Genomic DNA, 26,923 nt, shown 5'->3' on the forward strand with positions numbered 1-26,923 from the left:
CCACCACTTGCCTGGAGAGAGGGAAACTACTGGCTCTGGTCTTCCCACCTCCACAGAACCTGAATCCTACAAACAACCAAAATTCCACCCTCACCAACAAGCCTACAGAAAACCAGGCAATCCTCTTCTCCCAGTTCTTCTTCACACAAGCCTGCAAGTTCTGCCCCCCCCCCCCGCCCTTTGCCTTAGCACCCCCACTAAACCCCAAGGCTTCTTTGCTTGCTGTGGCATTTCTTACAGTAACATCTCGTGCCTGCAAACCTCATCACCTCAGCCTCACAGCTAAAAACTAGAAAGTAAACCAAAAAAAAAAAAAAAAAAAAAAAAAAAGCCTCTAAATAGCCAAAAGAATGGTCATAAACTCTGGAGACTAAAGTTCTCCAGCCATTGTTTTAAATTTTTAGAACATTTCTAAGAAGCCCTGTTAACTGGTGGCCCCAGCCTATTCACAGGCAACACTTGGAAACAACAAAAAGATCTCTAATAAGTAGGCTTAAGCACTTCACAAACACAGCTTTTAGTTTAGAGGTAGCAAGTTACAAACACCCCTCAAAAGCCCCTAAGGCACAAGGTATAAACTTGACTCTGGTAGTTCTAGCCATGAAACCATGACTGACGGTCAGGGTTCTTGCTCTGCAGATAAGCGAGAGGTCAGATACACTCAAGCCTGCCTGCCTTGTGACAGAGGAGTCACGGCTGAATTGGACCCAAATCTCCGTGTCCAAAAACCCTGTTTACCTCCGGTTCTGAATGTTCTCTTAAAATAATAATGGAAGATGTACTTCTTAGAGAACCTCAATATACCAAACTAGTGAATGGATAAAGAAGATGTGGTGTATATATACACAATGGAATATTACTCCGCGATCAAAAAGAATGAAATCTTGCCATTTTAGCAACAACGTGGATGGAACAAGAATGTATCGTGCTAAGCAAAATTATTCAGAGAAAGGCAAATGTATGCTTTCACTCAAATGTGGAATTTAAAAAACAAAACAGATGAACATATGGTAAAGGAAGGAAAAATAAGATAAAAACAGAGGGAGGCAAACCAAGAGACTCTTAAATACGGAGAACAAACTGAGGGTTGCTGGAGGGGTGTTGGGTTGAGGGGAGGATGGGCTAAATGGGTGATGGGCATTAAAGAGGGCACTTGTTAGGATGAGCCCTGGGTGTTATATGTACGTGATGATTCGATAAATTCTACTCCTGAAACCATTATTACACTATATGCTAACTTATATATATTTTAAAAAAAGATAATGGAGGCTGTACTTCTTAGAGAACCTCAATATACCTAAAATATTAAATGTCTAGGTGCTTCCATAACTTGAAAAAATCACAAATGAGGAAACATGGCAAACGCGGTGCTCGCAAACGGAGTAAGCCCCTGAAAACAAATTTCCTCAAGAGGAGCGTTGGGTCTAAGGTGACTGGCGCTCGGAGGTCCAGCGGGGAGCCCGGCTCCGCCCAGCTGGCAGGGTGAGAAACGTACAGTCATTGGTCAGGTCCCTCGCACGCCGCCACGAGGCCCCGCCTCCTCCAAGGAAAGTCTCCCGGACACACGCGCGCGCAGGCGGCCTCCCCGCCTTAGCCCACCGGATGAAGTCTGTTTTAGAACCGCTCTCCACACAGCCCCCACCTGCAGACTTCCGGCCGGCTGGTCGATGCCGCCCCGCCCCTGAGGGCAGGGATGTTGGGAACCACCAATCACGGAGCGCATGTGGTGAGAGTGGGTGGGGCCTGAGAGATTCGAAAGGAGCCCCACCCCCTCAGGGCTGATTCCCGGGACTAAGTGGTGGGAGGCAAGTGCTTTCTGCGAGAGGTGAGGCGGGGCGGAAAGTAAAAACAGAGGGTGGGCTGGAGGTGTGGTGTGGATGTGGTGCTGTGTGAGTGGAAAGGTGGTTTGGGGAAAGAGAGAACCGGAGGATGGTGGCGGGGAAGAAGATGGGGCGCGCAGACCGTCCCCGGTGAGAAGAGCCCAGGTTGTAGGGGGGGCGGCAGGGCAACCTGAGGAGGGGGATGGTGCTTTCTCGGCACCTTCCCCGGAGTTCACAGGGCTAGTTACAGGGGCAGGTGCTACCCCTGGGGCCCTCGCTTTATCTCCAGCATGATCCTCATCCCCTGGCTTGCACCCTGCGTTTAGCTGGGGGCCTTGGGCAGGATGGAGACCTGAAGAAAGGTGTATTCTGTCTCCAGCTCAGGTCTAATCTGACTCGTGCACCTGCTGGCTGGAACATGGAAGATTTAGAGGAAGGTAAGGAAAGTAAGGAGGGAGGAGTAAGGCGCTGCGATTGAGAACGGCGTTAGGGACCCGAGGCTGGCATTCCTTCCTTCCTCCCCTACAGATGTAAAGTTCATAGCGGATGAGACCCTGGACTTTGGAGGGCTGTCACCATCTGACAGGTACCAGCCTCTTTAACCTACTTGCTTTCCTTCAACAGTGCCTGTCTGCCTCTGTCCCCTTAGTGCTGAAGTATTGCCCTCTGGGGTCTAGGTTGGTAATTGGGGTTGGGTGCCCTGGGGCTGCTGGGTGACTTGTTGACATGGGCCCCTGTGACACTTTTGGGGGAGGGGAAAAGGGATAAGCTGGAATGAGATTTCAGGATGTTAAGAAGAAGGGTAAGTGGATTTGCTCCGTCCGCATCCTGGCATAATTTCCAGTGTCGGTAAGTGCTAAAGGCCTATGAGGCCTCATAGAACGGGGCATCTCATCGCCTAGAGACCACCCTCACAGCCAGCATGGGCTTCCGGGTTTGGGGTTGTGTCCCTGGCTCTGTTGTGGAGGAGTTGCCCAGTCTCCTTTTCAGTCTTCTGTCTGCAAAGTCTCTTCTGTGTGGGCATGGCGCCTGGTTTGTTTTCTGTCTCAGTCGTGAGGAGGAAGACATAGCAGTGTCGGTGACTCCAGAGAAACCGCTCCGAAGAGGACTCTCCAATCGAAGTAATCCAAATGCAGTGGCCCCAGCCCCCCAGGGGCTGAGGCTCAGCTTGGGTCCCCTTAGTCCAGAGAAGCTGGAGGAGATTCTCCACGAGGCCAACCGGCTGGCAGTTCAGCTGGAGCAGTGTGCCCTGCAGGAGCAGGAGAGCACGGGCGAGGGCCTGGGGCCTCGCAGGGTGAAGCCCAGCCCCCGGCGGGAGACCTTTGTGCTGAAGGACAGTCCTGTCCGAGACCTGCTGCCCACTGTGAGTTCTTTGACTCGGAGCACCCCCTCCCCAAACGGCCTGACACCCCGACTCCGGAGCGGCGATAAGAAGGGGTCAGTCAGGGTTCTCCGGGCAGCATCTGGAAAGAGGCCCTCCAGTGTGAAAAGGGTGAGTTTGGAGGGCCTGGGTTGGACGTGTGCCCTCAGACCCAGTGCGTGACTCGGTACAGCCGTAGAGTGGTTTCCTCGTTGGTAAAGCGGGGATAGTAAAATTCTACCTCAGGACTGTTGGAATTGAGCAAAATACCATAAGCAAAGCACTTAGCACAGTGTCTGTGCATAACTCTACACGGTCTATAATAAGCTCACGATAAATGGTATTGATGAGGATGACGATGTCGGCAGCGAACGTCTGCCCTTGCTTCCTGGGATCTAGGCAGCTCTCCACCTCTATTCCTCAAACAGCCAGCAGAACAGATTCTTTTTCCATTCTAGTCCTATTTTTTCTCTCTTGTATTTCAGGAGTCACCCACTTGCAATCTGTTGCCTACATCCAAAAGCCCAGCATCTTCTCCTCTCGCCCGATCTACTCCTCCAGTCCGGGGCAAAGCTGGGCCCAGTGGGAGAGCAACAGCAAGTGAGGAGACTTGGGCAGCAAAACTGTGGGTGAATGGGAGGAGGGAGGGTATGGAGCTGACCCCAGAATTCCTCTACTCCTCTCCACCAGGCCCGCCTACCCCTGTCAGACCAGTCTTGGCCCCACAGCCTCCTACCGGCAACTCTCAGCGCCTCTCTCGGCCGCAGGGAGCAGCTGCTAAGCCTTCCAGTCGACTGCCTGTTCCCTCTGCCATCCCCAGGCCTGCCAGCCGAATGCCACTCACCAGCCGGAGTGTACCACCCAGCAAAGGTGCCCTGCCTCCAGCTTCTCTGCCACCTCGGAAAGGACTTCCACGACCAAGTGCTGTAGGGCACAGAGGTGAGGAAGAGTGGACGTAATGGCTGGAAATCAGGAGGAAGAATGCCTACCCTTGCCCAGCTTGAATGCACCCTCCCAGAGCTGGGAACAGTGACCCCTTTCTCCATCTTCATTACAGCCCAATTTGAAGATGGGGAGACTGAGCTAAGGAGAGATGTGGGCCCGGGCAAAGAGTGTGAACTGTGGTTTTCAAATACTTTATGTTTTGTAACCTTGGGTGGGAGGAAAGGCACTAATCCCAGACTCACTCAGGGAGGGTCACTTGAACTTTCTGCTCACTTATTTCTTTTGTTAACCCCCATCAAGTTCCTGTTTCCCAGCGGCCAAATCTTCCCATCACTGCTGCCACTCGCAGCAACGTGCAGCCCCCCAGGAAAGTGGCGGTCCCAGGACCTACCAGGTAAGACTGGTCGAGATGCTCTCTCTCCCCTGTCACTGAGGCTTCCAAAGTGTTAGGCACACAAGCCCTGAATCCTATGTGGCAAGATGGGAATGAGGAGGGGAGACTAGAGGGTCAGGGAGTCCCATTTCTTCCTTCCCTGAGGAACTTCATCTCAGCTCGGTGACAAATAGGCTTGAAGAAGAGGGAAAGTTTGTTTGTTTGTTTATTTATTTAGAGAGAGAGAGCAGGGGAGAGGGGCAGAGGGAGAGAGAGAAAGAATCTTAAGTAGGCTCCATGCTTAGCACACAACCTGACTCGGGGCTCGATCCCACCACCCTGGGATCATGACCTGAGCTGAAATCAAGAGTCAGATGCTCAAGCAACTGAGCCACCTAGACAGACAGCCCAGAAGAGGGACAGTTTAAAGCAGTTCTTCCTTCTGACTCTTTAGGTAAAGAGATCAGGTCAGCAAGCAAAAATTCAGGAGCAAACCACTACAGTCACTGCCTGGACTCACCTCTACTCGACCCTCCAAGCCCTCTCATGGAAGGCAGGCCCTGACTCCAGAAGATTCTGGCCCAGGAGCAGGAGGAAAAGATGCCACCAGGGCTGGTGCCCCAGGAGTGAAGAGATGGGAGATGGGGTGGATTAGGGTTGAGCTGGAGGGGAATCAAACTCTGTGGGTTGAAAGAGGATTAGGAAAAAGAGGTCACCTCCCAACAGTGAAATTAACAAGCAGAAAATGAGAAATGCAGGAGAGTGGTTTGTCCTCTTCCACCCCCCACTCTTGTGTTCAGTCCCAGAGAGTTTGATCTTCTTCCCAGGCTTTGGCTCACTGGACATTTACATGTGAATGGCCTCTGTAGCTAACCTCCCTGCTCTCTGAGGAACAGTCCTGAATCACATCCTCTACTGGATGCAGGCCTGTTTGGAGAGGCAGAGGCAGGCACCTGGTCTCTAGAACTTATTTCCTGTGAATTCTGTGACTCTTAAGAGGCCAGTTTATGATAAGCTTACATCGATCTGCGTTTTTCTAAAATAAAATGAGTGTATTTTTATAATCTCTGTATGTGTGAAAGTAAATGCTCCAATTTCAAACAAATACGTAGTAAACTCCTGTGTTATTCCAATGAGGGAGCCAGGAGGAGCCTCCCAGGCTGGGGCCTCAATAGGCCGAAGGCTCTTGTGATTGCAGCTCATCCAGCTGTGACTATCCGCCCTCCCTTTGTTGGCATTAGATGGGAACAAGCTGCCTTTTCACAGGATTTGTGTGTTACTGGAAGGTCCAGATCAAGTAAAATATAGCTTGATTCACACTATGTGAGGTTATCAAGGGTCTTGGTCAATTATTTATATCCTAAGCTTGCTAAGTTTGGGTGTCCTTTCCTGGCAAGAGAATGAAGACTTTTTTTTTTTTTTTTGTAAGTTTATTTATTTTGAAAGAGAGCGAGAGTGAGTGGGAGCGAGGGAGGGTCAGAGAGAAAGAGGGAGAGAGAGTCCCAAGCAGGCTCCACTCTGTCAGGGAAGAGCCCAATGCGGAGCTCGAATCCACAGACTGGGAGATCATGACCTGAGCCGAAATCGAGTTTGGACACTTAACCTACTAAGCCACTCGGGCACCCGGAGAATGGAGCCTTCTGAGAATGCCTCATCATCTAGCCTGAGGTACTGAGATGAGGGGACCCTTTGATGGGTCCCCTGGTATTCAGTTTCACTGACGGCTTCAGTAGAAGATACTAGAACACCTCGTCACGTATATCATTAGATATTGTTGGTGTTCTCTTATGTCCCCTCCTAGACGTGAGGGTTGGCACTAGGTTTTAGTGCCTAGTGTCATTTGTATGTGGCAATTTCATTTATTTATTGAAAACATAAATTTGAGGGGCGCCTGGGTGGCGCAGTCGGTTAAGCGTCCGACTTCAGCCAGGTCACGATCTCGCGGTCTGTGAGTTCGAGCCCCGCGTCGGGCTCTGGGCTGATGGCTCAGAGCCTGGAGCCTGTTTCCAATTCTATGTCTCCCTCTCTCTCTGCCCCTCGCCCGTTCATGCTCTGTCTCTCTCTGTCCCCAAAATAAACGTTGAAAACATAAATTTGAGTGCAAGATGGTGGGGGGTTGTTGAATGAATGAGACTCATTTAACAGATTTCGCTAAGCCTTTGACTCACAGCCTTTGACTCTTGCAACCAGAACCAATTCAATTCCTTGTGAGTTTTGAGAGAACTTCCCTCTTAGAAGGCTAGGCTGTGACTTAAGGAAGGCAATAGGCAACTGGGCAGAGGGAGTGGAGTGTCAGCTGGTGTCCCCTGCCCCCCACATACATATGCCCACAAGCACCCTACATAGGCACTGAAATGCCCTTCCCCAGACAGAGGCCCTCCACTGCTGTCTTCTTTTTATGGCCGATCTTAAAGTTCACGTAACACATTTCACCTATAGCACAGTGACAGCTGCCTAGATGTTCACCCCTCTCCCTGAGCCTCTGTCAGCAACTCCTACAGCCTCTGGGATTCCAAGAATTGAGTTGGGGGAGGGGATGTGGAAACACACTTGAGTATTTGGCTCTGGAGAAATCTGGCAGAGGCCAGAAAACCTGAGGTGTGTTCCCCAGCTGTGTCCTGCGCGGGTGTCTGGCGAGCAGGGCCTGTTGGTGACTCCCGGCTCTGGCAGAAGCGCTGGAAGGTCGGCATGCCCAGGCAAGCACTTAGGTGTGGCCAGCAGATGGCACGTGTGTGTAGCTTGGGAGACAAAACCAGCCGCAGACCCATGTGCTGTTGCCACCTGGTGGCCGGAAAGGACAAGGCATGTTCCTTTTGCTCCCGGTCAGTCTTGAATTTCGTAACCCCCACCTCACCCCATCCCCACCCACCCTGCCCCCATCCTGCCCCACCCCCATCCCGCCCCAAGCCGGCTTAAGCAACATTCAGTAGGCAGTGCCAGCGAGGGAGGAGGCCCACCTGCCACAGCTGCCTTCCTTGTTCAGCTACCTGCTTCCTTCCTTCCCTTCAGGTCCGCCTTTCTAGTTGTCTCTTTATGCTCTCTAACCCCGCCCCTGCCCAGTAGCAGCAATGAGGGAAGGCAACATTTACTGGCCTCTTACTATGCACTGTGAACTGTTTTAAGCGCCTTACATGTGCTAACTCATTTAAGTCTCATAAAAGCTCAATTAGGCGGATGTTCTTACCATCCTCATTTTGCAGGCAAAGAAATTAAGTCAGTCTGGTGCCCAGGGCTTGTGCTCTTAATCACTACGCACCCTCTAGTGCCCCCATGTTAACTCCCTAACTAGTTTGCTGAACCGACCTTTGAAGAAAATACAAAACTTGGGAAGAGAAGTAATGTTGCAGAACATGTAGTTGGCTTGAGTGTGAATTGCTGCTTCATTTCCAATGGCAAAACACACAAAATGGCCCAGAGAAGTGGTCAGGAGGTACCTAGTCACTGAGCTTTGAATTCCTACCAGCCACTCAGCCACTCAACTCTGCCCTCCCTGCCTCCTGAATTCTGTCTCCAGGACTCAGCCCCTAAGCGACTAGACCAGAAACCTGCCTGCTGTTTGCAGCCTCTCCAGCCACACGTCCCTCCTATCCTGGTGAAAAGGAAACCTTCCTGCCACCTGCCGCATCTTCCTTGGACGTGCCAGAACATGGGCTCTGTGCTGATGAGGCTATTTGGCTACTGCTTGGGTGTTGGTAGAGGGACTAGCTCATCGGCTGCTTGGCATCTGAGTCCCCTGACCTCCTGGCCCACCTAGGGCCCTGCCTGCTCTTGTTTTCCAGAGCTGCCCTCTGGAAGGACAGGGTACCACACAGAAGCACGTGATGACAGTGCTCAACCCGCACAGAGCTATAGTTTATTCAGTAGTATATGGGGAAATGAAAAAAACAAACACAAAACCCTACTGTATTTACAGTAACAATCAAACTGTACAATCTGATGGTTAGTATCAAGTTAGCATCCAGCATCTTTGTGTTGTTTAAGTCATCAGTAGTTAAAAACCAGTTAAATTTTTAACCCTTTGCAGGAATTGCTGAGGGGAGAGGTCAGGGGGAGAATCCATGGCAGAAAAGCCAAAAACCAGCCTTACAAGTGAGAACAGGAACATTTCTCCCCCCACCCATAGCCTCTTTTTCTAGCCACCTGCTCCAGAGGAAAGTCAGTGACAAGTCAGGAGTACATGCTTAGCATAAACAGTAACTCAAATGAATTGCAGTTGGCAAAACTGAGGAGGCCAGAGGAGAGGAGGCAGGAGATGACAGCCTGGAGCAAGGGAAGGGCCTCGGGCCCCCACGCCAGGATTGCTGGGTACACACCCAACCTGTCACAGCCACATCAGACCCCCTGGGACCGGACAGGAACTCATCCCAACACAAAAAGCAAATAAATAAAATATATATTAACTCTCTCTTCGCAGGGAGCTGGGGGTGGGCGTGGGACAGGGAGAGAAAGAGGAACAGGACCCGGTCCTTTGAAGAAGAGAGCCAATTCCAAGAAGGGGTTAAAAATAGAACATGTCTCAGAGGCCACAGCAGGTCAGACAAAGTGGGATTTGTCTGATCTCGGGTGGGTAGGTGAGTGGACACCAGAACCCAGGCTTGAGACCTGTGCTTGAGACGTCTGGGGGCGACTGAGCCAGCCCTGGATTTACTCTTCCTCCCCGTCCCACCCACACCACAGCAAAGAAGCGCAACTTAACACACGACTGGCCTTCCCCATGCGGGTCAGGCAGGGAAATGAAGCACTTTCGGGTCAGCGAACTGAGCAAACGCCTGGACTGCAGCGCGTGGCCAGAGTCCAGGGAGAGAAGAGGGGCTGGGGTGGCCCGGCCGCCGCCCAGGGGCACGGGTTCCCCTCAAAATGTGTTCATGCAGCATTTGGGGGTCTGGGGGCGTGGAGTCCTTCTGCCCCCTCGCCAGACAGGGCTTTTTTCAGTTCCTGGGAGGGGCAGCACAGGCAGAGTGAGGAGTGCCCTCCACCTTGACGCCCTCACCATACTGAGGCCTGCCGGGGTGCAGCCTGCAGGGCTTGATGCCCTTGGGTGCATGTGGCTTTGTCCTTTCCTTTTGGTGATGGCAAATGAGGGGCAGGCCCCCCAAAAGTCCCTCTCCTCCCAGAGGCACAGCAGATGGGAAACTGAGGAGAGGCTGGGAAGTATCCTGGGAGGTCCTATCCTCTTTGGGAAGGGAAAGGGGAGTCAGTTTCCAGCATATAAAAAAAATTAATCCCTGAAGTCATGAAGAGTGGAGATCCTTTTTTAAATTCTTTTTTCCTCTTTTCTGAAAAACTTTGTCTTGGAGATGTTGGCCCCAGGGGTCCAAAGTGCAGTGAAGGGGATGGTGGGGGAGGGAGTTGGCACTAGATGGCCTTGGGTGGGGTGGGCGCCCCTCCCGGCAAGGCCCAGGCTCCTCAGATGGATGTTTCGTCGCTGCTGCGGGCAGGCGGTGGGGAGCAAGGGCAGGATAGAGCACAAGACAGGAGTGGGGGCATGAGTGCAGCTGGGGAAGGTAAGGGAGCCTCAGGGTGTAGGAACCACCGGCCCAGGGTTAATGCAGGAAGTTAAAGAAGAGAAATCTGGAGAGGCAGGAAAGGAAAGTGACAGAAAAGGCAGACAGGGGGTTAGTCGGAGCAGAGAAGACAGGGAGAAGCTTCCACCAGGAGAAGGAAACAGAAAAGCTACCCCAGCTCCCCACCCTCCCTCACTTTGCCCGATGCGGGCTGAGCTGACCCCATGGGGCACCATGGTCTGTGGGCATGTCACAGTAAGGCAGCTGGCCAGCCCATCCGTCCCCCGACCGCCTGCCAGAGCAGCCTGGCGAGGCCTGGAAGCAGCTGTGAGCCCAGCCGGGCCTCTGAGGGGCTGCGCCCGGTCCCACCCAGCCAGCCTCACTCACTCGGAGCCCGACGAGTCCTCATCCACTGTGCCCGCCTTGATACTCATGGCGATGGGCATGACCCCGTTCAGCTGCTCCTGGAGACTCTGCCGGGGTGGAGGGCGGGGAGGGGGCCCGCCCCGGCTGCCTTCGCTGGCTGAGGAGCCCCGAGAAGACCCTGTGCCCTGCTCCAGGGGCAGCCGTAGGAGGCTGCTCTTCTCACTGATGGTGGGCAGATACTTCTTCTTGAGGATGCCTGTGGGGGAAGGGGGGGTGCAGGCGCCATGAGGAACAAGTGGTAGGCTCATGGGACTGCCCTAGAGAGCCCTACCAGCCACGGAGCAAAGGTGAGTTGTGAGGTTGCCAAATGGGGGAGCATGGCAGCTGGGCATGCCCTGCTCACCTTTGTGAGGTTGGGCAGAAGGGCCTGGAAGGGGGCCCAGGGACCCCTCCCGAGGCAGGGCATCTCCATTCTCCCAAGGATGCTCCTCAGAGGCCCCATTGCCACTACTCTCCTTTGCTGTGGTCCCAAAGTCTCCTGGCCAGGGAGCCTTCCCGGACCCTGGGCCCCCATCTGGTGGAGAAAGGAAGTTGATAAGGCCCAGAGAAGACAGACAGCTAGGAACTCACTACCCTAGGAATTCCAGGCCCTTTGCCCTCCCGTTGCCCCCTTCAAAGGCCAAAGCCCTGGCGCCGGCCCACCCTTGGGGGTACTGTGCAAGGGCAGTCTCTCAGCGCCAGGCCCCAGCAGGCTGTCCCAGCCTGGCTCTCCAGGGAAGGCGGCCTCCTCCTCCTCCTCCTCTTCCTCCTCCTCACTGTCTGATGAGTGAGTAGAGGCATAAGAGCCACTCTGATCATCTTCCAGGGACAGGTCACTGTCAGAGTCTGTGTCAGGATCTGGGAGGTGGGGGAGAAATCACGGCTGACCAACCTGCCTCTGCACACCCTCCACAAAAGCCAGGCAGCTGCCCCCCACCGGCCATCAGGGGCTTCTGTTCTCACCATGCTGCTGGTCTTGACCTTCCAGGAATAGGCTACCTGGGTCCCCAAGGCCAGGGGGCCCTTGGCCAGGGTTCAGTGTGGACTCTTCCCTGAGAAGACAAGGCCATGTTAGAAGGGTCAGCCCAGCCCTTTGCCTAGTGTCCCGTTCTTTTCTCTCTCTCTCGTTTCCCTGTTCCTGCCCCATGCCCCTCCTACTTCTTTTTTTTTTTATTTATTTTGAGAGAGAGAGAGAGTGCGTGCACACATGGGGGAGGGGCACAGAGACAGAGAATCCCAAGCAGGCTCCAGGCTGTCAGCACGAAGCCCGACGCAGGGCTCAAACCCACGAACCATGAGATCATGACCTGAGCCTAAGTTGGACGTCCAACCGGTCTGAGCCACCCAGGCACCCCGCCTCCTGCTTCTAATTTAAGCTGCCACCAGTCAGCCAGCCACCAAGTGCGATATTCAACTCCCAGCAGGTGGCTGGCCTGGTTTCCAGCAGGCACAGCACTCTTCTCTCCTTGTGGATGCCCCCATCACCAGGGCTCACCTCAGCAAGAAGGGGATGTAGCTGGGTTGACTCTTGCCCGAGCGGCTGGCACTGTGTAGAGAGCCCGCTGAGTCTCCGTACGGCTGGTAGAGCCGCCCATCTGCATAGGGGCTGGGGCAGTTGTAGGACTAGGCATGGAACGGAGAGGTCAGTAGGTAGGGGGAGCAGGCCGGGGTGGCCCCAGGACGGGGAGCAGAAGGGCCGAGGGAGCTTGCCCTAAGTTCTACCACCTACACGCCCAGGTCTGAAAGAGAGAGGCCCCACATCTCCGCTCCCCCCACCACTCCCATATCAGGGCCTGGTAGTAGCCATAGCTCTGCCGTACCTGGGCCAGCCCTGTGCACGCCAAGTACCCTGGACTCAGCTATATAAGGGCTTCCTGGTAAAAAATGGTACCAGGAATTATCTCCTGAGAATGTGCTGGACACAGAAAATCTACCAAGATCCACGAGGGATTCTCAGATGTTGGGCATCCGTGACTGGGTCACCTGTCTTGGTCACTTCCTCACCTTACTCTTCCTAGCTCTACACCCAACTCTTCTGAGTCAAAACCTTCCTCCCTACCCCGTGTCCCCCTCTTCCCAGGCCACACATACCATTTCACCACCCCTTCCTTCCTCCTTCCAGGAAAGGATGTAAGGATGAAGAAAAAGCGGGGCAAAAAGCACAGAGAACAAGCTCCTTGGGCCTTCTGCCTCTTCCTCTCTGCCCCAGACCTCCCTGATCCCACGTCCCTGATCCCTGGCTCCCTCACCGAGGTCAGGGTGGACTTGGTGGTCAGCGCAGGGTCAGGGCTCGGCTTGCGGCTGCAGGCAAACTTGAGTGCTTTCCGGACCTCCTTGCTAAGCACCACGTAGGAGAGGAAGATGAAGGGGCCCTGGCAGGCGAGAGGCAGCAGCTAAGTGCGGAATCGGGCACCCCATGGCCAAGCCTCACACCCCCATCTCCATGGGCCTGGGCCAGGTACCTGGATGCAATTGCAGGCAGCAAAGAGGTAGTGGAAGAGGAGGGTGTCACTGTTGACAGAGAGCAACGCCAGCAGCCACGTGGCACTCAGCAGCAGGAGAACAGCGAAGGAAGGCCGCAGGCCTGAGCTGGAGAGGGGGAGGCTGTGAGCCCGGCCAGGAGGCCTCCCACACCGATGCCTGCCCACTGCCCAGGCACCCACACCCCATACTCACACAGGGCCTTTCTTCTCAAAGCCCTGCCGCTGGGCAGCACAGGAGGCGCGGGCTGCCAGGATGTACAGGAAGACACTCATCTAGCAGGGGAGGGCGATCATCAGGGGACAGACAGCTTCTACTCAACTCTGCGGGGGCCCAGCAGTTTCCCCATTCCTAAATGGGGACACACTCAGCCTGCTCACCCCCAGCCCACTTTCTAGCACCTACCGAGACAGCAAAGGCCACAGGGCCAGCAAAACTCCAGATGAGCGTATCATAGATGGAGAGCCAGCAGAAGTCAGGGTTCCCATAGCCCTCAGGGTCGAGGCCCACGGCTAGACCTGGGGGTATGGTGACAACAGCAGGGGAAGGGGTGGTAGGGCCTTGACACCAGTCAGGTGTCAAATGGGCTCACAGGGCCAGGTGCAGAGGACAAAGGGTTCCACCCACCATGTGTCCATGCCGACCTGTCCAGGATGGGGGACCCAGCCCCTGGTGGGGAGCCTCAAGGACTGAGAGGCATGCCTACGGAGAACTCAGCCTGGGTCATGGGGGTATGGGGCCTCTGGGACTGGGATGTGGGTGGGGAGAATGTGGCATGAAGGTGGACCCAGGGCCTAGGGATGCAGAACCTCAGGCCCGGGAAGGGGGTGGGAGGTACCTGTGATGAAGGCAGGCACACCCCAGCCCAGCATATAGTAGAAGCGCATGGGGCCAGCGTTGACGTCGCGCACCTCAGTGAGTGCCCGGTACAGGTGCAAGGCCTCCAGCAAGGCCCAGGAGAAGGTGCAGAGGTACAGGAAATGCAGCAGGATGGCGATGACTGTGCAAGCAAACTGGGGGCCCAGCCATGCCTGGTCAGTGACCAGGGCACACCCAGAGCGTCTTGTCAGGGGAAGGGCCTGGGTGTAAGGTGGTGCTTTGGGAAGTGTGGGCCAGAGGAAGGTACTCCTAGGATGCTGGCGGGGGGGCGGGGGGGTTGGGGGACGGGGAGGCGGGGGGGGGGGGGGGGGAGGCGGCAGAGCGGGGCGCGGTAGGGGAAGGTGAGGGGGAGCTGGAGAAGAGGAAACCATGGGCTGGGTGCTGGGCTGGGCTCTGAGTTCTTGCTGCAGAAGCAGAGACTGGGGAGCTGGGGAGGACTATAGGAAGTTTCATAGGACTAGAAGTTGTGGACGGTTTCTGGGTGAGGGGAGAAATCTTACAGGGAGGTCAGCCTGGTTGATTCCTAGGAGGAAGACCAGCTGGGCCAGGCCCAGAGCAGCAGTCAGGTTCCGTCGGATGCCATGCTGGTTGGAGCGTAGGGCACGAAGGATAGTGAGGAAGAGGAAGGCGAGCAGTAGGGCAGCCAAGGTGACCCCTAGGGTCACATATGTCAGTGTCTTCAGCGGCAGGATCTCTCCATTCTGCAGAGCAGGTGGCAAGAGGCCAGGAGAATTAGGAAGGGCAGGGCCTAAGAATCCAGCCCAGTGCCCTGGGCTCCCACCCCTAGCTCCGCGGCTGCCCCCTGGGGGTCCAACCTCTCGCCGGGACACATCCATGAGCACGGCGAAGCTCGTCATGTGGTTGCACTGGCAGCTGACGTGGCTCTCGTTGCGGAAGACGACCTCGCAGCCTCGGGCTGACCAGCCACCTGTGCCACTGACTCTGCACGAGGGAGGCAGGGGCAGGGGACCAGGAGTGTAAGGCACCCAGGGGCTTGGCTCTCCGCCCAAAGCCTTGGGGGAAGGGCAGTTTAGGCTCACAGGATGGAATGGTTCCAGAAGACACAGATGGGCTTGGTGCGCTCCTCCGTCTCCAGCAGCCGGAACTGCACCGTGACTGGCTTGTCCAGGGCACGGGGCAGAAGTTCCTCATCGTCATGGACGCTGATACTCACCACCGGCGTGTTGATGACAGGGCGTTTGGGGACTCTGATGAAGAACAGGCAGGTACACAGTCACTATGGCAGTCCCGTGGCTGAGGGAACACCCATCATCAGTTGGACATGCCCCGACCCCTGGCCTCTCTGTGTCTCAGCACTCACCCGCCCAACCTGCATCCCACCCACCCCTTGTCTCCTCAGCTGCTCACCTCAGGCTGCGCTTGTCCGGGTCATAGTTATGGGGCAGCAGCCCGGCCAGGGTGCGGTAGATGATGACGCTGGCCACAGCCTCACCCTGGCTCAGCTCTGGGTGCCGCCGCTGACGCCGAGCCAGCTCCTCTGGCTCCTGGGTCTCTCCAGGGCCCGCGGGCCTGACCACGGTGGGTGTTTCTGGGACCGGGACACTGTCCACTCAGCTGGGCCCCGCACAGATGCCCCAGCCTGGCCCCTGACCCACCCTCTGGCTCCCCACTGACCTCTGAAGACAGAATCAGGCAGAATGACCGTCGTCTCCAGGTCAGGGGGCCGCTCCCCCCGCAGCGCCTCATAGCGAGGCAGCTTGGCCCCAGCGAAGTTCCCCTTGTCCAGGCGAACTACAGAGATGACTAGGGAGAAGGGTCACAGGTCAGACCCTGGGTCAGGCCCCCAGCACAGCCACCTTGGCCAGGGCCTCTTTCCACAGCCCCCTCCCTGACCCAGCCTCACCGATGTTGGGCGTGACGATAGTGAAGGGGCTCAGGTAGGTGTGCCGCATGTTCTGAGCCAGGGCACTGGCATAGGCCTCGTAGTGCTGAAGCAGCCAGGCCGTGCCACCCTCCGTCTGCTGGATCAGCTCCCAGTGACGCTTGTTGGCTGCGTCCAGGAGGGCGCTGCCCACCCGCAGCAGATTCTGGGGTAGGCATGGTCACAGTGGGCTGCAGCCCCATACCTTCTCATCCCCACCACCGGGCCCCACTTGTGCCTCGACCAGCCCTGGCTACCCACGCCAACCATGCCGCTCCTTCAAACCTTCCCTCCTCATTCTGGAACTAGGAGCTTCCCAAGCCCTGTGTCTGGACCCACACACATGGCTAGATGCTGATTCCTCCCCAGCCTGGCAAGGTGGGCAAGGCCTCTGCTCCGAGGAACCTGGTCAGGCCAGGCCCCAATACAAACATTAGTTTCTGTTAGCACCTTACTAGAAAAAGAGCTGGAAGGAGATGCTCTAAATTCCATGGCTCGAGGGACCTCCCGGAGGCTTCATGCCAACTGGGAGGTCCCCAAAGGCAGGGATGGAGAGTGTTCCCCATTCAGCCCTCAGGTTGCCCCAGAAACGGGCTCACTCACCATGACCCCCATCTAACCAGCCAGCCCTGCCCCATCCAAGCCCCACCTCGGTGAAGTGCACATCCTGCGTGGCAGACAGCCCAAAGCCCCGCTGGGCACTCTCATGGGCCAGCAGCCGTGTGGCCAGCTGGTAGGCCACCTTGACATCACTGCCAAAGTAGCCAGCCGTGTGCTGTGTGGCATTGCGCAGAAGCAGAGCCAGCCGCTGGGAGCGTCCCGAGTCCAGACCTGATTCATTCCGCTGTAGCCGCTCAGCCTAGGATGGAGCCGGACAGGACAGGGGTGGTGGGAGGTTAGCACAGGAGGATAGCAGTGAGGTCCCCAGAGGGCAGGACTGGAACTCTGGAGTAAAAGGGCCTCAGGAAAAGGGAGAAATGGCCACTCCCGGTGGGGGGGACCCTGGGGGCTGGAATTCCAAAAGCCCTTTTCTCAAAGCTAGCAGCAGTGAGGGGAGAGAGGAGGTTCACTTACAAAGCCTTTCAGCTCTGAGAAGGTGACTGATGTGCAGTTGAAAAGGTTTGGGGGGAGCCACCCCCTGTGTTCATCACAGTGGCGCACGGCAGTCCCTGGGGGAAGGAAGCCCAGATGGCAGGCCTCAGGACAGATACAGGATGCTTCCCGGACCTGCCAGAGTTCCCGGGTGCCAGGACCTCATGGGCCAGAGACAGGAGACAAGCAAACAAGGGCCCTGCCCTCCTGCAGCCCAGATGAGAAGAGTACAAAACCCCTGCAAGATGGGCCCAAACAAGGATGCAGGAGCACAGGGCACACACTCTCCTCAAGCCCCTAGACATCGCTGTCCCTCTGCACCTTGTGCTCTCTGCCACTCTCTGCTTATGAACTCTGTTCATCATCTCAGTCCAAGGACCAGGACTGGGGCTGGGTCCCCTGGAACAGCACCCAACAGCCCCTATTCCCCAGACTGCCTTTCTAGAGGCATAATTCCTGTTCCAGGCGATGAGTTGAGGATGGGAAGGAACCCTGTGTGATTCATCTTTGAATCTCTATACCCGTCACTGTGGCTGCACATGGCAGGTGTTTCAGCATTTTTGTTAAGAATTCAGGATGTAGGTGCCCTTCATCCCGGCAACCCTGGGAGCAGAGCAACAGTGTGGGACATGGAGTCTCCAGGACCTGGAGACCAGAGAGAGGTCCCGGGATCTGCAGCCAGTCCTAGTGATGACAGGCCAAGTCCAGCACCTACCAAAGGAGCCTTTGGGGCAGGGAGCAGCAGCAGGCAGTCCGAAGCGGGTACGGGGCCACCAGATCCCAGCCTCGATGGCCCGTGGGCAGCTGTCGTAATTCACTGCAAGGAAACACACAGGGTCACCCAGGAGTAGCTGTCCCCCTGCAGCTCTGCTCAGGCTCCCGGCCCGCCCTCAGCAGCCTCAGGACTGCAACCAGCCCCTGCTCCTGGCATCCCTGGGACATCGGGACCTGGCACACAGCAGGAGAGCCACCGACCCAGCATGGGAGCCCCACCTTCACAGCCATTGGTGGTGACCTCAGCAAAAGGGTTGTCACAGCGGTCACACTGGCGCCCAATGACGCCTGGCTTGCATGGACACTGGCCGTCCTCGGGGTCACAGACGCGGGACAAAGAGCCCGTGGGGTAGCAGTCACAGAGGAGGCAAGTGGGGCTGCCAGGGGGCCGGTAGTGGTTCTCCTGAGAGGGGGGACAGAGGATGCGGGTCACTGGCTCAGGCTCTCTCTCCTGGATGCTCATGGATCCTTTCAGCTGTGGCCCCTCTGGAGGGAGGCTCGCTGACTTCAGGTCCCCCAGGAATGGTATTCAAAATATTTAACTGGTAACAATTTGCGGTTTAGCCCGTCAGTGAGATGCCAACCAGTCAGAACTGGTTGCAAACAACCAGTGAGGCCAGCCTAGAGTTCACTGGTAGAGTATCCATCCTGGGTCCCCCACACCCCAGACACATCAGAGCATGGGGCCACTTGTCCACCCCGTCAGAGCAAGGGCACACAGCCCTGAGCTCTTCTGCAGTAAGGCCTTCTCCACTTAAGGGCCCAGGAGGCCACTGTGGAGGCCAGGTGGGGGCTGTCACCTTGCAGTGGCACTCGCCGCTTGTCTTGTTGCAGTCTGGGTCGAAGCCTTTGCTGACATCACAGTTGCACGGGCCGCACGTGGGGTGTCCCCACCAGCCTCGGGGGCAAGGCTGGTCAATCCTGCAGAGAGGAGCCCAGGCGGACATGAGCTCCCTCTGCCATCCTTGTCTGGTGCAGCCTTGTGTGGCCCTTCTGACTGTGGCTGTGGCTCACCCAGGTTCATGGTGCTCTGAGGGACACCCCAGAGACAGGAACGGTCATGCCCTGGTCCACTTACCTGGTTTCACAATATGGCCCAAGGTAATTTGGGGGACACTCGCAGGTGTAGCCGTGGGGGGCACTGGGCTTTCGGATACACACGGACTGATGCTCACATGGGTTCAGGTCACACACGTTAGTACAGTTGTCGCCATAGTAACCTGGGACCATAAGGATGAGAGAGACTCAAAGCCCACCCTCCCCTGGCACTTTCTTCAAACCTGCCTTCATCCACCACCTTCCAGTCTGAGAATCATACCAGCTGGCTATGGCTTTGCAGTGCAGGAGACAAGGCTCAGAGAGGTCATATGACCCACCTCAGGTCACACAGCAGAGCTGAAATGAGACCCTGGGCACCCACCATTTCCCTGGATCCCTAGCATACCTGGATCACAGCTACAGGAATAGCTGTCCCAGTCATCACTGCAATAACTGTTGGCAGGACACGGATTCGAGTCACAGGGGTCCGGCAGGCTACAGCCTGGCTCCACATTGATGCTTTCCCCACGGCCAGGATCCAGACTGCTAACCCCCTCGGGCGTCTCGCTTACCCTCACACCCTGGGAGGGACGGAAGCGGTATTGGCCCTCTGTGGAGCAGGCCTCCAGGTGGTGAGGACTGGGAGGCAGGGGAGGAGGCTCACCTGCAGACAGCCCCGGAAGCCGCGAGCCACCCCACCGGCTGGCCCAGGCACTCCCCCAACTGTAATGTTGCTCAGGTGCAGCCCATGCAGCCGGGGGCCCAGGTTGCCCTCTGCCCGCTGCTGCCCGTAGTCAAGGGACAGGATGGCATGGCCAGGGCCCCCACTGGCTCCCAGAGCCAGCTGTGCACGGTGCCAGTCGCCGTCATTGGCCCGGCCTGGCTCCAGCTGGAGAGACGAGGCCTGGAGCCCTGTGCCCTCCACACTCAGCACCACATGGCCTTCCCTCAGCTGGCAGCAGGAGAAAAGAAAAGAGGGTCAGCAGACTGCCTTAATCATCTCTTCTAGCCCAATGCCGTCCTTCCTGGACCACCAAACCCATCCTACTGCCCAGCTGAGGCCAGAGAAGAAAAGGTGTTTTTTCCCTTGAGGCCAATAGATGGCAGCAGTGATCCAACAAACAGCTCTAGCGGCCTCTTCCTTGGGGACAAGAATAGACCCCGCCCAGCCATCTCTGACCAGCCCCCTGGAGGCTACAGCAGCCCTGGTCACTACCCCCTCCCTGCATCACCTGCAGGGTGATAGTGCTGCGCCCCCTGGTGACAGCCTGCAGCAGGACACCGTTGGCCTGGCGTGTGCGGAACATGAGGCTGAGGTGCCAGGGCTGGGAGATGGGCAGCGAGAGGCCGTGCCAGGCCACCAGGCTGCTGCCCAGGAAGCGCTGCGGGTTGGCCATTTCTGAGGAGGCAGATAAAGGCAGATTCTGAGGGGTGGAGTAGCCAAGTGCCCCAGGGGGTATGATGCTCAGAGGTGGTGGCTCTGTGGGAGGCAGGGCACTGCCCCTCCTAGTGCCCACTCCCCTCGTTGGCCCCACCCTCCAGAGCATTTACCTGTCCTGCGCCTGCCCCATGCTGTGCCCAGGCCTGCCTCTGACTGGGCCCTTTGTCTCCAGTGCTACCCTCTCAGGGCTCTGCCCAGACACGCTTTTCCACCTACAGCCCAGCCTGGCTGGGCCCTGCCCAGCGCCTGCCCCGACCCTGCCAGTGTTCCCAGCATTGCTGACAGCTCTCAGGCCTCAGCCTCTGCTGGCTGCCCCTCCTACCCTGGGCACAGCTCTTGCCCCCGAAGCCCAGAGGGCACTCGCAGCTGAACGCGTCCCACTGGTTCACACAGGTGCCCCCATTGTTGCAACTATTGCTGTCACACACGTTCTTCTTGGCAGGGCAGCCTAGACAGGAGAGAAAGGGGCTCGGGTCGGGGCTCCAGACAGAAAACCTGTAGCCGGAGGGGCCTCTGAAACCCCCAACATGTCCCCATTCCAGGCCCAGCCCTCCTTTCTGCACTGGGTTCCTGGCCTTGCCCCTGCCCCGGGTCCCCGTACCAGGCACGGTGCCGTTGTTGGCGATGAAGTCAGCCATGTCTACGTGCCGGCTGTCCACTTGCAGGTTCCTCATGCAGCCCACAAAGTGCCGCGTGCGGACAGGGAAGCTCTCGGGCAGGTCAGGTACCCCACCCAGCAGCAGGGGCCCTGTCAGATCCAGAGACCTGGGGGAGCAGAAATGATGGCAACGTGAGGCAAAACGGGGGAGCTTCTGGCTCTTCCTTCTCTCCTCTCCCTGCCACCAGGCCAGAGGCGGGAAGGACCCAGGCAGGAGCCCAAGGGGCCCTGGAGAAAGCACAGAGAAAGCGGGGCATCCCAACCTGGAGCCACTCTCATCTCACACCCACCATCCCCCTGCACCCCCCAGACCGCTCCATGAGACCCTGCCCTAATCGCCTAACCTTGCCGTTCCCGCTCCCCAACCCAAACCTCTGCAGAAGCCTGAGCAGGGGCTAAGGGAAGCAAGATGAGGGAAGGCCGCCATCTGGATTGGTTTCCATTTCAGGGCTCCCTGAGGCCCACTGTCTCAACCTTCCCTCCCTGCCTGGCCCCACACTGCACCCCATCCCTCAGCCCTCTCCCCTGCTCACTTTTTGCTGCCACCCTGGGTACCCTGGGCAGCACAGGAGTAGTTGCCCAGGACAGCTCCAAAACGCAGGGCCACTCCTGTGTCACAGCCATCCACGGTCACCACAGCCACCTTCTGTTCAGATGGACCCTGCGGGAGCCCTGTCTGACCTAACAGTGGCTGGACAGGGAAGGGCAGAGAAGAGAAACAGTTCAAGAAGCCCACTAGGTTCACGGGCCAGGCACAAAGGCACCAGCACATGCTGACACCGCTCTGTACACACATATATACAGGTGTGCACACGTGTGTTCACGTGACATATGTGCTCGACTGCATTCCTCAATGTCTACTGGAGTGTGTGCCTGTCTAACAGGACAGGGGACATCTAGTACTGCAGGGTGGAAGGGAGACACCCCGGCAAAGTGGCAAGTTCCCACCCCCTTCCCCCCCTTCCGTCAGAAGTGTCATCCATTACCAGCCCCCCTGGATGAAGCACCACCTAGATCTGAGCACCTGAGCCAAGGACAGAACCCTCCAGCTCCTTGACCCCCTCCCACACTCACCTTATTGTAGTACTTCAGCTGGACTGTGTGCCACTGTCCGTCACTGACCCCTCCGGGCACGAATGGAGACACAGTGGTGGTCGACTCCCCTGGGGAAAGGACCCAGGTGAGCTGGGACGTCAGATGAGGGCTGGGAATGGGGAGGGTGTGCTCACAGTTGGGACTGGGCCCAGGTTGGGCTGGGAGGGCGTGTGGCTTGGGGTCAGGGGCCACGACACATAGGGCCTTTGGGAGATGGGCAAGGACATGGGGCAACCGGGATCACCTGCAGAGAAGGTGAGCTGGACCTGCTCCTGGATCACCTCGAGGGCCACAAAGTCATGCTTCTCGTTAAAACGTCCGTTGTATAACAGCAGCCCATCGCGCTCCTTGGTGGCAAACCTGAGCAGGAGGTGGAGATGGGGGCAGGGAGCGGGGCACCAGCCTAACCCCAGCCACCTAACTAGCCCCTCCCTGATCCTACTCAGGACACTCCAGAGGGCTGACACTTGGCTAAGGTTAAGGGCTGTGGAGCTAGAACGTGGAAGATGAGCCCAAACCAGAACTAAAACCAGAACCCTGACCTCCTGACTCCCCACCCTCAAAAGTGGGGTAGGAAGAGTGATAAGTGGACCCTGGCGGGTGAGGAACGTCTGCTGGCAGAGCGCACAAGCAACTCTCAAGTGCAGAGCTGGCTCTGCCAACAACCTGCTCCAAGCACTTTCGCTGCCTGACCTCTTGCCTTGCGTGCAGAATGGGAGACACCCCAGGCTCTCTCCACACTCCCTCCCCCCAGCTCAGGGCCCAGCCACTCACGAGAGGGCCAGGGTGAAGTGGAAGCGCTGGCGCAGGCCACGGAAGGTGATGAAGGAGCGGGCGGGGAAGCTGCGCGTGGTCACCTGGCAGTAGGGCTTCTCGAAGTCTCCAGATGGGCAGTCGCACTTGAAGCCACCCACCAGCAGGTTCACGCAGGTGCCTCCGTTCTTGCAGACACCTGGGCTGCAACGGCCTGAGCGGGCACTCACCTCGCAGTGCTCACCTGGGCAAGGGGAAAGCCAGGGCGGATATCAAGTGCCTGAGAGGGTAGAGTAACTGGGACGGCTCCTCACCCAGCGATACCTCCCATAACACTCCCAAATTCTCCCAAGCATCTGCACCTCCTTTCATGTGCCCACCTTCTCTGAGATCTAGGAAACCGGGGTGTTGTGTCTGGCCCACCGTGCCATTCTCACCACCATCCCATTATACTGCTCCCCTGCGAGTTCCTTGAAGCTCCCAGGCCCTTCTGTACTCCTTTTGGGGCTCAAGTGCACAGGCCTGCCGGGGTCTCTGGTCATAAGGCCCAGGTCCTAGTTAGCCTTTGGTATCCTGGCTTCCAAGCAAGCTTGGGGGTGTTCTGTTCCCACAGGGGTGGATGTGCATGGAGGAAAGAGCCTGCAGGACAACACCAGGGCTGGTGCCAAACCCCCTTCTTCCCACCCTCCCACTGGTGCTTTTGTCTCTGCCAGGCGCCAAGATCAGTTTCCCTCTCTGGGGAAGAGACCAGGCTTCCACTTCGGTTGTCAGAGTTATGGGTGGGGGGTGAGGGGTGGGGGAAGCTGGAGACTCCCAGGAATGGGGCAGAGAACTCCCGCCCTGAGTCCTGGGGCCCAGAAGGAGGCCCTCTGTGCACTTGGGAGATGCTGACAGATTGGGGAACTGAGCCCTGGGAGCAGACCAGGATTTCAGTGGAGGAACTGAAAATTCCAACAACATCAGATGGGAAAATCCACCCCTTTCTCTCCCTCCCCATTCTCAGATTCTAGAGATAGGTTCTCAGCTCCTGTGCCTAGTGACTGGCTCTTGTTTCCATGGAAACTGTTGTTCGCCTACTCTAAGCCCCCCTCCCCATCCTCCTGGACAAAGACTCCCCTCCCATCCCCCAAGCCCTCCCCTCCCCTCCACCCCCACCCACAGCAGACTGAGAGGAGTCAAGTCTGGCAAGTTCTGGGCAGGAAGATGCAGCAGAAAGGCGGTGGGGTCTGCCCGCCAACGCTGGCAGAGCCAGTGGGCATGGCTGTGGAGGAGAGAGAGTAGGCCTAACCTATCTGGGGAGGAAGGGCCCAGGGAGGAGAGAAGGGGGTGTCCTGAGGAGAAACAGGAGCCTGCAGGGCGGGGTCAGGAGCACAAAGCAGAGGCTGGGGAGGGGATGTGTAAAAACCCAGGTCACAGGCCAACTGGGAGGCCTGACCCTTTTCCCAGCACCTGCGCAGGGGTGGAGCTATTCTGCTTAGGGTCACAAAGGTACACAGACCTTCTGAAACAACGCTACCCCGCACCCAAACCCCTCCAGTTTTTTCTATGCCTTCTTCTCAACGCCTGGGAAGAAAAGTATGGGCTGCAGCCCAAAAAGGTAACTCGCTCAGTGGTGGGGGAGACCAGATTCCAGGCCCAGCCTCAGGTCTAGTCAAGCTGTGAGGTGAGACTCAGAACAAGTCGCCTGAGTCCAGTGGTCTCTTAAATCACAGCCAACACCTTCCAAGGGCTGGCTCTTTACATGTATTAAGTTAATTACATTAATCCTTACAACCACGCTGTGAGGTAAATCAATTTATCATCTCCATTTAAAAATACCGAGACACAGAGAGGTTAAGTAACTTGCCCGAGGTCACACAACTACTACTAGTGGCAAAGCTGGAATATAAACCCGAGCCGGCTGCCTCTAGAGCAGGCGCTGACTTCACTTACTACGCTGCCTGGGATGTGGGTGGGGAGTGCTGGGAGAAGGTGGGCTCCCCCCTCCTCCCTCCCCAGTAGGTCGCTGTAGAGGAGCAAGTGGGATCTGCAGATGACCAGTGTAACCTGTGCCTGCCTTATTCTGGAAAAGAACGAGGCAGCCCCGGTCCTTAGCCTGATCTGTGCTTGCACTGAAGCGTTAGCCCTCCAGAATACCTCCCCCCGACCCCCTCCAGCTCACCCGTGTAGCCGTCGCGACAGAGGCAGGTGTAGCCGCCCTCTCGGCTGCGGCAGCGCCCATGGGAGCCGCAGGGCCGCGAGTAGCAGAGGTCCACCTCGGTCTCGCAGTAGTCGCCCGTGAAGCCCGGTGGGCAGCGGCAGCGCAGCCCCCCAACGGGATGGATGGGCCGGAAGAGCACCGAGGAGGAGGCGATGAAGGGCGCGGAGGAGTCAAAGCGCAGCACCGACACGCAGCGCATGTAATTCTCGCAGGGCTCGCGCAGGCAGATGTTGTCGTCGAAGGGCAGCACGCGCTGCGCCGAGATGGCCGTGAGCAGACTGCGGTTCAGGTACAGACGTTCCTGCAGGTCCTCGGAGGGCAGGAAGGGCGGCCCGCCCCCCGGCCCAGGCGGCTGGCCCACCGACAGGCTCACATTGAGGATGTGGCCACCGGGGGCGTCGGTGTCCCGCTGCACGTTGAAGACCACCACGTGGTCTGGGGGTGTGGCCAGCGTGGCGGCCACCGCCTGGATGAAGAGACCCAGTAGGGGGGACAGGAAGCGCTCTGGCGACATGTCCTCCAGGCGCAGTGTGATGCTGTGCGTGAGCATTTCGTCCGTGATGATGGTGACACGCAGTGCGCACTGGGCAGTAACACTGTGCACGCCGTCTGCGGATAAGTGACATGGGTCAGGACCCGGCACAGGGCTGGGAGGGCAGGGGTGCCAAGCCGGAGACCTAGCCTTGGGCAGGAGCACCCCAAGAAGGGAGCGGGAGCCGAAATCCAGCCCACACACTACTGAATTGCCCAGCTGCCACAGTGGCAAAAAGTGCCTAAGAGACTACATGTAGGGAAGTCACACCTTGCTGGATCGGCCCCCACCCACACTTAAGGTGATTCCATTTTTCACAAGTTCTCTTTGCATACTTTACAAAAACCCTGCACTGTGAAGAACGGCATGTCTTTTAATGTTTGTGCACCTTTCCCTGTCCAAGCCATGACTCTTACTCTCTTACACCAAATTCGGGACTTCCCTGCACAAGAACCCAATTTTGCCTATTTCTTACCTTTCTACAGGGCCCAGAGCACCATGAGATACCCACAAAAATGATCATCCTACCCCCTCAGCCTCTATACCTCGACACTACCATAACCCTGACCCTGGCGTGCTCCCTCCTCCCCCACCGAGGCAGAGTGAGGGGTGAACTGGGTCAGTGGGCCACCCAGTCCCCCTCCCACTGAGCCCCATGGCTGCTTGGGCACAGGCCTGCTATTCCCATAGCAACGCCCCACACAAAGCATTCTTCCCGCCCAACTCTCTGGGCTGCTGAAGATAGCCTGGGGAGGCCTCACCCCAGGAAATCCAGCTGAGCCACCTTTCCAGGGGCTGCACCACCCATTGCCCTGATGCTGTGAGAGATGGGGGTGGGGGGCAGAGATGGAAGGGCCTGGGCAGCTCTCCAACCTGAAACCCCAGAAAAGCCCCACTAGGCTGATCTCCCCTCCGGCCTTGGGCCTCTAGCTATTCATCGCCCGCTTGGCTCACTGCATTGCACCCAAATGCTTGCTACACCTGCAGGCCACACACTCACTTATAAACAGCTAGGTGCTAACACACTCTAGTGTCTCACTCCACCCACACTCTAAGCCCAGAAATACCATGCACACCTGAATGCACATATACGTGACACTGGATTTTATTTAGTTCGAAAATGAAAGCCGGAGACCAGTGGGGAGGAGGAAATGGCTTGGCAGGGCTGTAAAGGGTATTCATTTTTTAAATTTACTACAATGTCCTACACATAGTAGGTGTTCGGTAAATGCTAAGATGCTGATGTCTCCATAGTGAGGAAATGATCTTTTAAACACAGCAGGAGGGGCCCTGAGTTGATATTAAGAAGGCACCCCTAGTGGGAACAGGGCAGAATATGGTGTTTCTGGGGTGGGGTGGGATTATGGGAGGGACCTGGGAATAGATTCTGCTTCTCTGCCGTACCTACGTACCTACGGGAGGTGGCTAACTACACCAGGCAGCTCAGCTCAGCCAGGGAAGGCTGAAGGCAGACACCCATCTCAGCCATGGCTTTGGTCCACCCACCTGCCCTCCAGCCTCATCGCAGAGACTGCCAAAGCCTGCCTGCTCTCACCAGCAAGCTTGCCTGTCATTCCCCACTTCTGCTCCTCCTACTCTCGTCTAGAGCTACCGAACACGCTGTGCCTTCCCACCTGGCCTACCCACAGTCCTCCTACTATTCTAACCTGCCCCAAGCTCACCTACTCCAG

General features: G+C 57.1%; 2 protein-coding genes across 14 annotated transcripts in view; one reads left to right on the forward strand and one right to left on the reverse strand.

The window, feature by feature from the left end:
- Window positions 1–26,923, reverse strand: part of CELSR2 (cadherin EGF LAG seven-pass G-type receptor 2) — a 33,527-nt gene continuing 6,604 nt past the window's right edge. Inside the window, exons 2-34 of one of the 5 annotated variants that reach the window (XM_047873669.1) lie at window positions 24,662–25,309; window positions 22,522–22,744; window positions 21,992–22,107; window positions 21,727–21,815; window positions 21,186–21,343; window positions 20,596–20,759; window positions 20,317–20,442; window positions 19,786–19,952; window positions 19,218–19,505; window positions 18,960–19,134; window positions 18,594–18,735; window positions 18,316–18,436; window positions 17,735–17,918; window positions 17,457–17,558; window positions 16,724–16,818; window positions 16,299–16,508; window positions 15,632–15,815; window positions 15,403–15,531; window positions 15,136–15,316; window positions 14,808–14,975; window positions 14,583–14,709; window positions 14,268–14,468; window positions 13,727–13,901; window positions 13,294–13,406; window positions 13,084–13,163; window positions 12,870–12,996; window positions 12,657–12,779; window positions 11,903–12,030; window positions 11,371–11,459; window positions 11,071–11,265; window positions 10,772–10,942; window positions 10,390–10,624; window positions 1–66 (exon numbers count right to left, since the gene is read on the reverse strand). In XM_047873669.1, coding sequence (XP_047729625.1) covers window positions 27–66; window positions 10,390–10,624; window positions 10,772–10,942; window positions 11,071–11,265; window positions 11,371–11,459; window positions 11,903–12,030; window positions 12,657–12,779; window positions 12,870–12,996; window positions 13,084–13,163; window positions 13,294–13,406; window positions 13,727–13,901; window positions 14,268–14,468; window positions 14,583–14,709; window positions 14,808–14,975; window positions 15,136–15,316; window positions 15,403–15,531; window positions 15,632–15,815; window positions 16,299–16,508; window positions 16,724–16,818; window positions 17,457–17,558; window positions 17,735–17,918; window positions 18,316–18,436; window positions 18,594–18,735; window positions 18,960–19,134; window positions 19,218–19,505; window positions 19,786–19,952; window positions 20,317–20,442; window positions 20,596–20,759; window positions 21,186–21,343; window positions 21,727–21,815; window positions 21,992–22,107; window positions 22,522–22,744; window positions 24,662–25,309 — 5,474 coding nt within the window. In that variant the 3' untranslated portion in view covers window positions 1–26. Of the gene's footprint in view, window positions 67–6,531; window positions 7,280–8,320; window positions 9,927–10,389; window positions 10,625–10,771; window positions 10,943–11,070; window positions 11,266–11,370; window positions 11,460–11,902; window positions 12,031–12,656; window positions 12,780–12,869; window positions 12,997–13,083; window positions 13,164–13,293; window positions 13,407–13,726; window positions 13,902–14,267; window positions 14,469–14,582; window positions 14,710–14,807; window positions 14,976–15,135; window positions 15,317–15,402; window positions 15,532–15,631; window positions 15,816–16,298; window positions 16,509–16,723; window positions 16,819–17,456; window positions 17,559–17,734; window positions 17,919–18,315; window positions 18,437–18,593; window positions 18,736–18,959; window positions 19,135–19,217; window positions 19,506–19,785; window positions 19,953–20,316; window positions 20,443–20,595; window positions 20,760–21,185; window positions 21,344–21,726; window positions 21,816–21,991; window positions 22,108–22,521; window positions 22,745–24,661; window positions 25,310–26,923 lie in introns of those variants that run through there. The other 4 variants (XM_047873667.1, XM_047873672.1, XM_047873670.1 and 1 more) reach the window with 4 other exon arrangements.
- Window positions 1,455–5,562, forward strand: PSRC1 (proline and serine rich coiled-coil 1). Of its 9 annotated transcripts, none has more exons than XM_047873681.1 (8): window positions 1,455–1,482; window positions 2,200–2,257; window positions 2,349–2,406; window positions 2,871–3,312; window positions 3,666–3,780; window positions 3,871–4,119; window positions 4,238–4,519; window positions 4,953–5,562. In XM_047873681.1, the coding sequence occupies exons 2-8, from the start codon at window positions 2,239–2,241 to the stop codon at window positions 5,060–5,062; spliced, it is 1,275 nt and encodes a 424-aa protein (XP_047729637.1). In that variant the 5' UTR covers window positions 1,455–1,482; window positions 2,200–2,238; the 3' UTR covers window positions 5,063–5,562. The 9 variants fall into 9 exon arrangements, with proteins under 9 accessions (XP_047729637.1, XP_047729633.1, XP_047729636.1 ...); XM_047873677.1 differs by lacking the exon at window positions 1,455–1,482 and adding an exon at window positions 1,490–1,726; XM_047873680.1 differs by lacking the exon at window positions 1,455–1,482 and adding an exon at window positions 1,760–1,825.

Source organism: Prionailurus viverrinus, chromosome C1, assembly GCF_022837055.1.
Source record: "Prionailurus viverrinus isolate Anna chromosome C1, UM_Priviv_1.0, whole genome shotgun sequence".
Classification (NCBI taxonomy): Eukaryota; Metazoa; Chordata; class Mammalia; order Carnivora; family Felidae; genus Prionailurus; species Prionailurus viverrinus.

Bases quoted from the DNA above. Each gene is read 5' to 3' on its own strand.
- PSRC1 (XM_047873676.1), top strand. From the start codon at position 1,878: ATGTGGTGCTGTGTGAGTGGAAAGGTGGTTTGGGGAAAGAGAGAACCG. The intron at 2,258-2,348 runs GTAAGGAAAGTA...CCTCCCCTACAG, and splicing joins CATGGAAGATTTAGAGGAAG to ATGTAAAGTTCATAGCGGAT. The intron at 4,520-4,952 runs GTAAGACTGGTC...CTGACTCTTTAG, and splicing joins GCGGTCCCAGGACCTACCAG to GTAAAGAGATCAGGTCAGCA.